This window comes from Heteronotia binoei, chromosome 3 (assembly GCF_032191835.1).
Source record: "Heteronotia binoei isolate CCM8104 ecotype False Entrance Well chromosome 3, APGP_CSIRO_Hbin_v1, whole genome shotgun sequence".
NCBI classification, from domain to species: Eukaryota; Metazoa; Chordata; class Lepidosauria; order Squamata; family Gekkonidae; genus Heteronotia; species Heteronotia binoei.
In genome coordinates, this window is record NC_083225.1 from 48,112,883 (window position 1) to 48,126,666 (window position 13,784).

Below are 13,784 nucleotides of genomic sequence, written 5' to 3' on the forward strand. Positions count from 1 at the left end.
ATAGGAGATAATAATTAGGCTTAGCCCCCATCCAATAATATAAGTTGGTATACTAGTTAACATGACTAGATGGAGGGGGGTGCCTGGAAGGAGAAGGGAGGCCAGATATGGCAAGGCACTGACCTCCTCAACCAAGGGGGGGAAAGGAAAGGTCCCCATGCAAGCACCAGTTGTTTCCGACTCTGGGGTGACATTGCGTTCACAACATTTTCACGGCAGACTTTTTATGGGGTGGTTTGCCATTGCCTTCCCCAGTCATCTACACTTTCCCCCCAGCAAGCTGGGTACTCATTTTACCGACCTCGGAAGGATGAAAGGCTGAGTCAGCCTTGAGCCGGCTACCTGAAAAACCAGCTACCGCCAGGGATCGAACTCAGGTTGTGAGATATGGGACATAATTTCATTATTTCTACATAACTTATAATTTTTTTAGTAGGTGAATGGATGGAGTTATGCTCCTGATCTAAACTTGCAGCAGACTGACGTCAAAAAGGCCTGACATGGTAGAAGATAATCTTCTCTTATGCCAAAAAAACCCCTCCCCAACCCCCCCCCCCCCCCAAAAAAGCACAGCTGGCTAGAAAGTTTATTCCTGCTGTCTAGTTTGTTGTCTTTGTTTTGTTTTTTTACCTGCATGGAATTTTGTATATGGAGAAACAGTAAAAACTCCAATCTTCTAGTTGTAATTTTAATAGTGTGGTTAAACTCTGCCTTTCAGGATTCTACCAACCTATTCTGCTGCCTGACTAGACCAGGCCTATGTCAGTTATCCCTTTCTTTGCACAATTTGTATCTTGAGGGAGAAGGGCATGCTTTTAGTAAAATTATTTGGGCTTTATATGTAACTTCTCCCTAATGACGGATATTTACAAGCAGGGGTAAAATCTAGCATACTCAACGTTGTTCTGAGATCATTATTTGCTAAAGAAGTTCAGTTGAATTACACTCAACTTTTTGTCATCATTTTTCAGCAACAGAAAAATCAGCAGCCTTTCATTTTTTTTTTAGTATACTGTTATATAAGTTGATGAAGTGTGATTTTCTTAATGTCAACATAAGGTGGTGTATTTGCCATAGTTCCCTCACTGGGCATGGATTAGGTTAGTGTGCACAAAGTATTACTCATTTCTTGAGCCATCTTGTAACTTTTAGGATATACAAACAAAATCAGTTTAGCATAATTTGGCATTCTTACATTTCATACTACTTGGGCAACTCTTTTGGTGATTCAAATACTGGGTTTTCCACTTCTGTGACTACAGGCAGCCATCCGTGCAACCCTAGAACTACAAAATAGATTGATTTCCATGAGCCTTTTAAAAGACTCTTCTTGTTTCCAAATGCAGCCAATAAGGGCTGCTTTTTTAAGAAGGATAAAAGTGCAGGGAAAGGGTTTTCAACTTTTTCCTCCAGTGCCACTTCCCATTATTTTTATCCCGGCTGGCTGTCCAAGAACCAAAATTCTACTGTTGAACAGGAATACAGATTTAGAGTTCTGTTTGACTGTAGGATGAGCTTTTCTAGGCCAAAATGAAAGGATGATTAAGACTATTTATTATTAATTAACATTTCTACTGTGTTTTTTAAAGGGAAACTTAAATGACCTAGGAAAGCTTTTAATGCAAGGATCCTTTAGTGTGTGGACTGACCATAAGAAGGGTCACTCAAAAGTGAAAGATCTGGCACGGTTCAAGCCAATGCAAAGGCACCTCTTTCTCCATGAGAAGGCCATCTTATTCTGTAAGAAGAGAGAAGAAAATGGAGAAGGATATGAAAAAGCACCATCATACAGCTATAAGCATTCTTTAGATGTAAGATTTTTTGAATGTTCTAACAAGTGGAGTGAAATTTATGATTTGGCTGTAGTAGCACAATATGATCCCTTACATTATTGAAAATGAATCTCTTTATCTGCAAGAAAATTTTAATGCAGCTGTGTAGGTCTGGAATGTTGAAATCCACAGGGTTAACTGTTTGTTATGGCAATTTCAGTTTTTGTCCAATTTGATTTACACTGCATTCTTACTTTCTTTCCCAAAATGGGCCAAAATTCAGCAAAATAATGGTTGTAAATCACCATTTAAATTACTAAAGCTTAGTTTCTATCATATTGATTAATGGTTACCTCAGTGGTGTGGAAGCCACAACAGCTGTGACACTGAGATAACATGGAAAGCTCCAGACCATGTATGAGAGTCTGCACTGCATCTCCTCCCATGCTAGTATTAAACCTCAGAAAACTACATTAATACTGTGTGCTCCCAGGCTTCTAATGCTGTCCAGCTGCATGAGAAGAAGTGGCACTGCAGCGGTTCCAGTGCCACTGGAATAGAAATACAGATGTATGTGAAGCTCTCTAGAGAACATAGGTTAACGGTTAGGTTATTTATCTAGATTTTCTTAAGTACCAATTTCTACTTTTTTCTTTGTAACTGCGTAAAACAATCCACAGAATTATTACAATCTATAAAATTATTGATTAACTGGCAGCATTAGTGGTGCATCATTCAAAGGTGAACACAAACTTACTCGAGAGCCTGTAATCCCAGCTGGCCTTTTTTCCTCTTTATCCTTCTTCGTGGCCTTATGACCCATCTTTATTTATTTTATTTATTTATTTCATTCGATTTATATCCCACCCTACCCCATCAAAGCGGGCTCAGGGCGGCTTACAACATAAAACTCTAACAATAAATCAGCTTAAAATACATTAATAATTAATACAGTAAAATACATAAAAACACATTTATCACACATGGATCTTCTTGGTCCAGATTCCCAATTTAAGTACCACCAGTGTATGATGATATCAATTTGTTTGACAGTGTAATGTAACTCCAAGGATCTTTTCAAAGGGAAACCAGTAAGCCCAGATCTAGGCTTTACTCGGAATTAACTATGTACTAAACCACGTTTCTTCATTATGGAAATGACTCTTGGAAATCCTCAGCAATTCACTCCCTGTCTTGTCTCCCATTATGCACAGCTCTCAGACTGGTGATTCCACATTCCCAACAAACTATAAGTGATCGTGTTGTCCAAAGTGGACAGAACAAGAAATTAGAATTTGTTCTGTTTCCTCCAAACCAGGATTAATATCTGCTTTGGAATCCTGGCTTGTAGACAAGAGAACAAACCAAAGACTACACAACTAGAAATGGAAGTTTTCACCATACTTTGAGTCACTTATATCAACTCCACTACCTTGGATAAGTAGTTTTTCTGTTCTCCGCCATTATTATGCTTCTTTTGGTCAGCTGACAGTACAAGCTCATAGGGAGGGGCAATGTTAAAATAAGGACCAAAACCCACAGTGGTAGGTTCTGGATGAAAACAATGATGGTTTTGCTTAGCAAGAATATCAGTCAGAATGCTTGCTTGTGTGTGCTGTGTTTTCTAGATGACCGCAGTTGGAATAACAGAGAATGTTAAAGGTGATGCTAAAAAATTTGAAATCTGGTATAATGCAAGGGAAGAAGTTTACATAATTCAGGTAAGCAATATCATTTTTATGCTGTTTTTACTGAAATTGTGAAGTAGTGCATTTTTGTTCTCTTTCCATCCCATGTACAGATGACATTATGTTCCTTTTTAGTGAAGGAAAAGGAAAAAAGGAAAGGTTCTCTGTGCAAGTACCAGTCGTTTCTGACTCCGGGGTGACGCTGCTTTCACAACGTTTTCATGGCAGACTTTTTACGGGGTGGTTTGCCATTGCCTTCCCCAGTCTTTTACACTCCCCCCCCCCCCTCCACAGCAAGCTAGGTACTCATTTTACCGACTTCGGAAGGATGGAAGACTGAGTCAATCTTGGGCCGGCTACCTGAATCCAGCTTCCGCCAGAATCGAACTCAGGTCTTGTGAGCCGAGAGTTCAGACCAAAGTACTACAGTACTGCTGCTTTACCACTCTGCACCACGGGGCCGCTATCCTTTTTAGTGAAAGTAGAGGCAAATCATATGCTTTCTGCACTGTTTTAACACAAGCTATATCCTGCATCTACAGTTGATACAGTTACAAATGTAATTAAAATAATAAATGCAGGAATCTTCTACATGGAGGTTTTTCTCCAGTTTGGCATAAAATTGGAAACGGTTTGTTCCCCAGGCACCCACAATGATGTCCCTACCTGACCGCTTAACTGGTGTCCCTGCTTTGCTCTGATCTTTGATATGATCTTTGGGGAAAGACTGCTGTCAAAATATGGTTATACACTGTGTGGATAGGAAGTTGTGCATTCTTACAAGTCCTGCCCACATCAGTGACATTTTCCTTGCCTCAGCCCATTGTGGCCACCATTCCCCCCCATTGTGCATACCTTTGAGAGACTTTTAAAAGAAGGTAATTGTTATAGCACAATCAAGAGAAACATTTTCAGACTTTTAGAAAGCCTGAAAAAGCAGTCTGGTTGCAGGCAGGCAAGTTCAGGGAGCTGAAGCAAAGTAAGTAGAGGGGGGAAATGCTCCCTCTAAGCTGTGGAGTCTAGTGAGCAAATTCTGCTTCATGAGCTACTGGCATTAAAGTTTTGAGGTAGCGACTTGGCTACTGCATAAATTAGTTTGCTCTGGGGCCATCTTTCCTGAGCTAAGACAAAAATGTGTGAGCCGGAGACTAAAAAACTGTGAGCCAGCTCACACTAATCAACTTAAAGGGAACACTGGAAACTAACCAGTATATCCTCTATTGCTACTGTGGATGTTTCTGCATTAGCCACACAGAGAATTGTTACTATGTGGTTTTGTTAAAAGACATAATTTCATAATGATGCCACAAGGGGGCAGTACCGAGTAATCTATAGAAAACATTGCAAATGCAAACAGCTCAAAGGTGACCAAATATAATGGCAAAAGCTGTCTAGATATTGTATATGATTTATCTGCCTCTCATTCCTCAAATCAATTTCAGGCTTAAGTCTTGTTTTTAACAGGAAACTATGAATTAAAAACCCATGCACAGCTGCTAGCCCTGTAACAATGTTTAAACATCAAAACTGCAGTGTCTTTCAGAACAATAAGACACAGCGATTGCAGAGACACAATTTGTACTTCATTCTAGCCAAAATAACACCTCTTTTTTCATATCCCAGGATACTGGTGGTTCTTCTGATTGCTTTCCTTTGGATGGCTTAATTTGTCAGGTGTTTGACAGGATTATTTTTCTCCTTTGAGGTAGGCTCAAACTCCTGGCATTAAAGCCACCTGGGTAAATGAAATAAGAAAAGTATTGACCAGTCAACTTCAGGCATGCAGACGTAAGTCTTGTTTTTCAACCTGTAATAATAGCAAAGTGATTTGGGATCAATTTATACAAAAGTTGTTATGCTTCATTAACTTTGTGTTAATGTTACTGTTAGTTACTGTTCACAGTGTGAATGACATCATTCTGTCCAGCATAACAGCAGCACACGTGGATTATTGTGGTATTAATTTGCCAGCTGTACAGAAGAAAGGGAGGGTTGAGGTCACTAATGACTCTATCCAACTGCTTCCTTTCAGCTCCTCTATTGCTTCTCTATTAGCCTTACCTGCATAGACTCCTCCAGTGTCCTTCCCTAAAAGTATCCTTCCCTTTTTCTTGGAGTGGGTTACTCTACATCTCCAATTAAGTGTTTCCATCTCACCAGGAAGAGGACAAGCTTGCTATCTCAATCACATCCCACCCACCCACCCCCGCCCCACATACAGTTAGTTACTGAAACTATCTGGGAATATTCTCTCCCCTCCTAATCTAGCCCAAGTACATGTGTTTGGGGGGTGGAGAGTCAGGAGATTATGAAAGGGAGGACACTAAACAGTGAAATGGTTTTGTGGCAGCTACCTGGCAGTAACCTGCCTGGTGGACCCACCCCTGGACCCAGCAGCAAGACTCACCTGGGTGGAGCAGGATCAGAAGGGGTGCAGCCCAGGTAGCCTCAGAAACAGGAAACAGCCTTGGCAATCTGTAATAGGGAAGATCAAATTGTACAGATGCAGTGCGCAAGCCTGGATAGGGAAACAATGGCTGCCTGAGCCCAAGTGTTTTAAGGCAAGGTGTGGCTACCTACATCAAGGAACAGAGATGAGAAGGGTGGAGCTCAGTTCAGGTATAAAAACAGAGGATGAGGCATGTGACTGCAGGAAGTGTAGACAAGGTGGGCAGCAGCATGGGAGATCTAAATACATAAATAGTAGCTGCTCCATTTCCAAAAGGGTGAGTAAGGAAAGGCCTATATGAAAAAAGAAGTGAATGTGAAGCAGCAGGCTTGCTATGAAACATATTGGTGCATATGTGATTCCCAGGAATGGGAAGTATAAGCGACATCAGATGCATCCATCCAAAATGCATTACCACATTTATGAGATATCTTTGGGAGAATGTTACCAAAGGTGCGAAAGTTAGCAGAGTGAGCTTGGTGACTTGCCCGACACAGGGCTCCAGGAAAGAAATCAGCCAGACACCTGCAACTAGTGCCAAAATAGTGTATTTACAGATATATACAATAAGTGCTCACTAGTGCAGTCCAATATCTTACTCTAACAGACAAAATGCTCCGCCTACACACCAACTCTCAAAGAGAGACCTGTGTGTTCCACACACAGTCTTCTTATAGTTCCACCAGCCAATCCTGGCTGTGCACTGTCATGCTGACTCAGCAGGTTTCTTCTCTTGGCTTCTGCCGGCTCAAACCGGCCTGCTGATAAGGTCATTGTGACCTAGCATGCCTGCTAGATCACCAGCTGTCAAAGCATAGCTGTCAGACTGGGTTTATATAGATTCATTTCACCAACACAACTGTGGTAGACTGCTTCACTTCAAAGCAGGACAGCAACCCCTTAGACTTGCAGAAAGGTTCTCAAATAGATTTCCCTTGACATGTGACAGGTGGCATTTGTTCTCTCCTGTAGATATGAATGCCTTCTGTGCAAGAATGAAGGTACTGCAACTTAGGACATTGCTCCAGTGTGAATAAAACTTGCCATTGACAACTGGGGTCATTAGCGTTTGGAGCAAGTTTTGCTTCTACTTTATTAATGTCACCAGTTGCAGACCCTTTTGTTTCTCTTGTAGAAAAATGGGAGAAAGTAAAAAAGAACTGCATTCAAAACATGCCACTTTAAGTTGTATAAACTGAAAGGAGATTTTTGGTGAGTGGACTAGATTGAGAACACTGGGTCTCCTTAGAACAGGGGTGGGGAACATCCAGTCCAAAGGCCATTTATGGCCCTCGAGATCACTTCGTCTGGCCCTTGGGGGTTGCTGGGCCAAGCCACATGGCAACCTCCCTGGGGCCCGACTGGCCAGCAAGGTTTGCTGGACCAAGCCAAGCCACATGGCGGCCACCCTGGGGCCTGGCTGGCCGGCCAGGATTACTGCGGGGCCTGGAAAAGTCATTGTTACAGTCCAGGTAAGTCTCCCCCGTCACATCTTGGGGTGCAGGGAGAAGGGAGTCTAAAGCCAGTACGAAGTCAAAGTTCAAGGAGTCAGTCAGGAGCCAAGTCACCACAGCAAAATCACAAACCAGAAGGAGAAGTCAGTGTCCAAAGCCAAAAGGTCAGGATGCCAAGGAATTCAAACCGGTCAGGAACTGGAATCAGGAAGAAGCGTGGATGCAAGCCAGGGAATCGACTTGTTTCTTTCATGAGGTTGCCAAGTCCCGGGCATGAGTTATATGGGCACATCAATCAGCCTACTTCCCGGGTGGCCATAGTTCCTCTAGTAATCAGGGCTAAGAGATCTGAAGCATTGGCATATGGTGCGTCTGTTTTCTGTCAGTGTCTTTTGAAGACACTCGTGCATTCTTGAGATGGGAGGGGGAGAGTTTGGAGGAGACTGATTGTCAACAGCCGGAGTGGATGCCCGGAATGTGGAGGGTGTGATTGATGGCCTGGTCTGTTAACCCTTCCAGCTCCCCCTCCTCAGGGCTCATTACACCCCCTCATTTTTTTATTTCCCTTTTTTTTCTATTTCTTCCCCCCATTTCTTTGTTTCCCTTAATTCCCCTTTCTTTCCCCCATTTCTTTATTTCTATTTCTCCTGCCTTTCTTTATTTTGCTTTCTTCCCCCCATTTTTTGTTCCTTTATTCCTTCCATTTCATTTTCCTTTCTTCCCCCTTTTCTTTATTTCCTTTTCTCCCCCCTTTCTCCCTTCCTTCCTCTGTCTCTCTGTGAAGCCTGAGTAGTGGGCATTGTGAAGGGCTGCTGCTGGGGTATGTGGGAGCCTTTAAAGGTCTGCTGGGAGCAGCTGCAGTTTCTGCATAAAGGGAGGTAGGGAGGGTGGGAGCCAGCTACCACAAGTTCAATTTGCACTTGATTATCCCAGATGGTGTGGCCTAATATGCTAATGTTTGTGACCTAATATGCTTATATAAGAGGTCTAATATGCTAATGAGTTCCTGCTGGGCTTTTCTACCAAAAAAGCCCTGGACTTTTGCCTTTGTAAGCATTTGCCTACATAATACTGAGATCTCATAGTTACTATGAAAACAGTTTGTTCTAGTCTGAAACCATATCATTTGACCTGTTTTCTGTCTGTAGTGATTCTACAAGCTTGTTCTAAAAGAGAATCAAAGGTTTGTAGTATGGCTAAAGTTCTTTAGAGTGTCTCCTGGATGACGCTTCCATCCTAGACCCTTGCCAGTCCGGCTTTCGCCCGGGTCATGGGACGGAGACAGTACTGGTCGCCCTGGTAGATGATCTCCAACGGCATCTGGATCGGGGCGGTGTGGCGGTGCTGATGCTGTTAGATCTGTCGGCCGCGTTCGACACCGGCTACTGACCCGCCGCCTCGCCGATATAGGGGTGAGGGGGTCTGCCTTACAATGGCTCTCCTCCTTCCTCGAGGATCGGGGACAAAGGGTGGCAATTGGTGGCGAGCGGTCCCGGAGGCGCACACTGGATTGTGGAGTGCCTCAAGGGGCAGTTCTCTCACCAATATTATTCAATATCTATATGCGCCCTCTTGCCCAGATTGCCAGGAGATATGGACTTGGGTGCCACCAATATGCAGATGACACCCAACTCTATCTGCTGATGGACGGCCGGCCTGGCTGCGTCCCTGAAAATTTAGACCGGGCCTTGCAGGATATGGCAATGTGGTTGAGGGGGAGCGGGCTGAAATTGAATCCAGCGAAGACAGAAGTCCTTTGTCTGGGTCGGGGCGCCCGGGAAGGGGAAATACCTCTCCCGGTCTTCGACGGGGCGCCGCTGAAAGCGACGCACCGGGTTAGGAGTCTGGGAGTTTTACTGGAGCCTTCTTTATCAATGGAGGCCCAGATTGCAGCCACTTCCAAGTCAGCCTTTTTTCACCTGAGGCGGGCAAGGCAGTTGGCTCCCTTCCTAGAGCGCCAAGACCTGGCAACGGTACTTCACGCAACGGTCACCTCGAGACTGGATTACTGTAATGCCCTCTACATGGGGCTGCCTCTGTACCGAACCCGGAAGCTGCAGCTGGTGCAGAACGCAGCGGCCAGACTGTTGTTGGGGCTCCCTAAATGGGAGCACATACAGCCTGGGCTGCGCGAGCTGCACTGGCTGCCAGTTACATACCGGATTCGTTACAAAGTGCTGGTCATTACCTTTAAAGCCCTATATGGCCGAGGACCTGTCTACCTTAGGGACCGTCTCTCCCCATACGAACCCCAGAGAGCACTGAGGTCAGCTGGAAAAAACTTGTTGACCACCCCCGGACCGAAAGAGGTGAAGCTGCAATGCACCCGTAACCGGGCCTTCTCCTCTGCAGCCCCGAACCTATGGAACCAACTTCCAGAGGAAATGCGGGCCCTGCGGGACCTTGAACAATTCCGCAGGGCCTGCAAGACCTTCCTCTTCCGACTGGCTTTCGCTGACGAAGAAAGAAATTGCTAATGATTACCGCCATTATAAAAGCACAATTAGCATTAGCACTTTTATCAACTTAATTAAGTGATTTTAAACTTATCAGAATTTTTAATGTTTAATGTTAATGTAACCTTGTCTTTTGTATAAGGGAAATTGAATGATGTTGTTAGCCGCCCTGAGCCTGCTCCGGCGGGGAGGGCGGGATATAAATAAAATTATCTATCTATCTAATTATCTATCCTTTCCTTCCTTACAGAAGCCAGCCAGCACAGAGTTCTTGAACATACACACAGTTTACCTCTGCCTGCATCATCGAATGCAAGGTGAGTTACTGTCTGTTCTCATATTATTTAGAACAGAGGTGTTAAACATGCAGCCCGGTGGCTGAATCAGGCCCCTGGAAGGCTCCTATCAGGCCCCCATGCAACTGGCTGTCATCTGCTTCCCTCTCCTCTCTCTTGCATCGTTCTGCATCACAGCTTGCTTTGCAAGGCTTACTCAACTGCACAGGAGCTACAGGTCAAAGGCTTTATTTTCTCCATTGGCCGAGGCTCTTCCCTTGGAAAGGAAGTGGGGAGGCAGAGTTCAAGTTGCACAACTGAGCTACTGAGCCAAGCCTCTGTTCCTTCTATTGGCTGAGGCTCCTCCTCCCAGTCGCCTGGGGAAGGAAGGAAAGAACCAGAACTTCCTTTGCCCAGTTCCCTTGATCCCATGAGAGAAATACAAAGACAACAACTTTAAGAAAGAGTGCTGTTTTAAACATGCTTTAGGTTTTTTTTAAAAAAAAATCTTTGTGTTTGTCTGTGACCTTTATAAAGTTTATATCTCTGCTATCTAATCTTAAATAGATACACACATAACCTGGCCCGACATGACTTGGCCCAACAAAGTCTAATTTATGTTGGATCCAGGCATCATAACAAATGAGTTCAACACCCCAATTTATAAAATATAAAAAGGTAAAGGTAGTTCCCTGTACAAGCACCAGTCGTTTCCAACTCTGGGGTGACGTTGCTTTCACAACGTTTCACGGCAGACTTTTTACGGGGTGGTTTGCTATTGCCTTCCCCAGCCATCTACACTTCCCCCCCCCCCTGCAAGCTGGGTACTCATTTGACCGACCTCGGAAGGATGGAAGGCTGAGTCAACCTGGAGCCGGCTACCTGAACCAACTTCTACTGGAATCGAACTCAGGTTGTGAGCAGAGGGCTTCGACTGCAGTACTGCAGCTTTACCACTCTGTGCCATGGGGCTCTTATATATATAGTCTGAGATATACTTAGGGTAGCACCCTGGGAGCATTGAAGGCAAGGGGAGAAAATGATGTTACGCAATGTGTCAGCATCACAATTCCCAGGTAAAAACTGAGATGTTACGTTAGTGCATTTTCCACATTTCTCCTGCCAGTTCAGACACAAGAGCAGGTGGGAGGGCCAAGCCACCAAGAGATTGCCCACCCCAAGTAGGCAAATTGTAAGCCTAGATATACTCAGTGTTACTGGATTTTGCTTTAATGTTGTTCTTTAATGTACTGTTTTACTTCTTTTGTAAACAGTCCTTCAAGAAATCAAGGAAGGAGTATCAAAAGACAGGAAGAAAGAAATGCTGATCCTGTAAGTTCTGATGGTTGCATCACCTCATCATCACCAAAATATCCTGAAAGGGCAAAAGGTATGTTTGAAATATATTTTAGTTATCCCTGGGCATTAAGTAATGCGAAGTGTCGGAAATTGTGGTATCATGAAATGAAAGTATCTTATTTTGCAGTATCAGTTTCTGTGGAAGATAAAACCAGCAGTATTTTAAAAATTCCTTTTTGTGTGTTTATGTTATTATATGTATAACTAACATTATCTAGTGGTGCTGTTTAATACCTGCTAAAAATTGCCCCAATTCTATATGAAAATGACCTGGATTTTGTGGTTTTCATTTCTAGTTTTCAAGCCCATTTTTAAATGCAAAATATTTCAGAAGGTATTAAACTGGTTAGATTGTTCCGTTAATTTGATCAAATTTAAGTTATTATTTCATCATATAAAAATCCCCACCCTTCTTTTGTTGTGATGTTGGATAACTTCTGTTTACCTTTGTTTTGTGCATTCTTCCTTTCTTCTCCCATCTTCTCCTTTTTTCTAGAAAATATAACTAGTCCTCAGATTGCTCATCTTTCACACACAAAATAACACTTCACATTGCAAAGCTTTCCTAACCCCAAAACTCATAAAGGTAAATCTTAGAAATCTGAACTAATTATTGTCTAGTCTAGATGGTAGTTGTCACTCACTGTGTGTATATGTAAACGATTGGAGAGATACCAGAATTTCCAAAGTATAAATTGGTTCTTGCTGTCTCAAAGCCTTCTGTAGACATCTTAGATGTAGAAGAATCAGACATGCTCTGAATACTGCTAAAAGGCAGAAATCACCCTTGAACTATGAGTTTATTCTGACCTCTATCGTGACTTTCCAAAAGATTATGTCTACCACGCTCTTGTTATTATTCTCCCCCCACCCCCAAAGTGTCCTCTTGTTAATGTTTTGACATGGAAACCTCCACAGAAGTTTAGACATTTGTGCCACATCTACCAGAAGTGCTTCTCTTCATTGTGTTTAATGTTCAAAATTAATTTGTGAATGGGAATAGTAACACAGAGTTCTAGAAAAAGGTTGTGAGGAGACATAGAGAAGAAGAGTCTCCATGAGTGAGACCTCAAGCTATTGAAGGCACCATTGGTCATTTACTGGCATCTTGATTTTTTCACAGGCTTGATCTATCTAGATATCACTGATTCATGTGACCCCTGTGAATATTCTCCACCGCTCATTTTTTCCTTTTCCAATTCAAGTGGTTAGATACTTTAGAAACTAAAGAATCTTCAATGAATAGTGGATGTAAGGTTGCCAGATCCTTCTTGACAACTGGCAGAGGATGGGGGGGGGGGGCAGGGCTGGATCTAGAGGGGGGCAGCGTGGGGTGCTTGCCCCGGGTGCCGACAGAGGGTCTATTGTAGTCTATGGGAGTCTATTGAGTCTATTGTAGTCTATGGGACCATAAGTCAGAATGGCCCAAAAGGGGGTGTCATTTTTTAATTTTGCCCCCCCTCAAAAAACATGTAGATCCGGTCCTGTGGGGGGGACTTTCCTGGAGAAAGAGGAAGGCCGAAGCCAGCATCACATAGAAAGTGACATCATCACACTGCAATGTCTGCAATTTCCTGATATTTCAGCAAAAACCAGGGATTGTTTTGTAGAAAAATAGATTGTGGAGCTCATCTAGGGATTGTTATGCAGCTGCACCTACTATTCAATGGACAAGGTAGGTAGGTGGGGGAGCATCAGAAAGATTCAGGAGTTGTGCTCCTGTGAGCTCCTGCTTAATTTAAGGCCTGGCAACAGCTATATGGAAAAAATGACTTCTACCATAGAATTTTTGCCCAAATATGAGAGCATTGCCTGACTGTCACTAGTGTGATGGTGTCACTTCCTGTGTGATGCCAGAAACATGGTCTGGGCCTTCCTCTTCCCCTGCTAGCCAGCTGATTGGCAGTGAGGGCCAGGGTCTGATGGCAGGGGACCCCCAACTCCACCAGGATGGCTGTAAACCTTAAAAGGATACCATTCTGTTCCATTCTTGTCCTTGCTTCTACCTTGAATGCAGCTGTTTATTTCCAGAAAGCATTTTCAAAGTTTTAAGTGTTTGTTTGTTACACTGATTTATTAAAAAAATCCTAGCCATAAAATTCGATCTTCCTAAACGCTAAGGTGGAGAGAATTCTTGTTTTCTAAAACATGGCTGAGTTTTGCTCTGAAAAGTGAAAGCTGTTTTTTTTTTAAATTCATTTTCCTTGTCTACAACTATATAAGAATGCATTTTAATGTATATCACCACTCTGATATGCTTTAAAATATGCTTTTAAAATGTTTTTCATTGCATGTTACCAGTTCTGCTGTTACTGTGCTTTGCAATCCATT

At 43.2% G+C, this 13,784-nt stretch overlaps 1 protein-coding gene across 6 annotated transcripts in view; it reads left to right on the plus strand.

Moving 5' to 3' along the window:
• Window positions 1–13,784, plus strand: part of MCF2L (MCF.2 cell line derived transforming sequence like) — a 146,013-nt gene that overhangs the window by 118,705 nt on the left and 13,524 nt on the right. For all 6 annotated transcript variants that reach the window (XM_060233734.1, XM_060233739.1, XM_060233737.1 and 3 more), the window contains 5 exons: window positions 1,590–1,811; window positions 3,401–3,493; window positions 5,170–5,248; window positions 10,070–10,136; window positions 11,369–11,484. In XM_060233734.1, coding sequence (XP_060089717.1) covers window positions 1,590–1,811; window positions 3,401–3,493; window positions 5,170–5,248; window positions 10,070–10,136; window positions 11,369–11,484 — 577 coding nt within the window. The remainder of the gene's footprint in view (window positions 1–1,589; window positions 1,812–3,400; window positions 3,494–5,169; window positions 5,249–10,069; window positions 10,137–11,368; window positions 11,485–13,784) is intronic.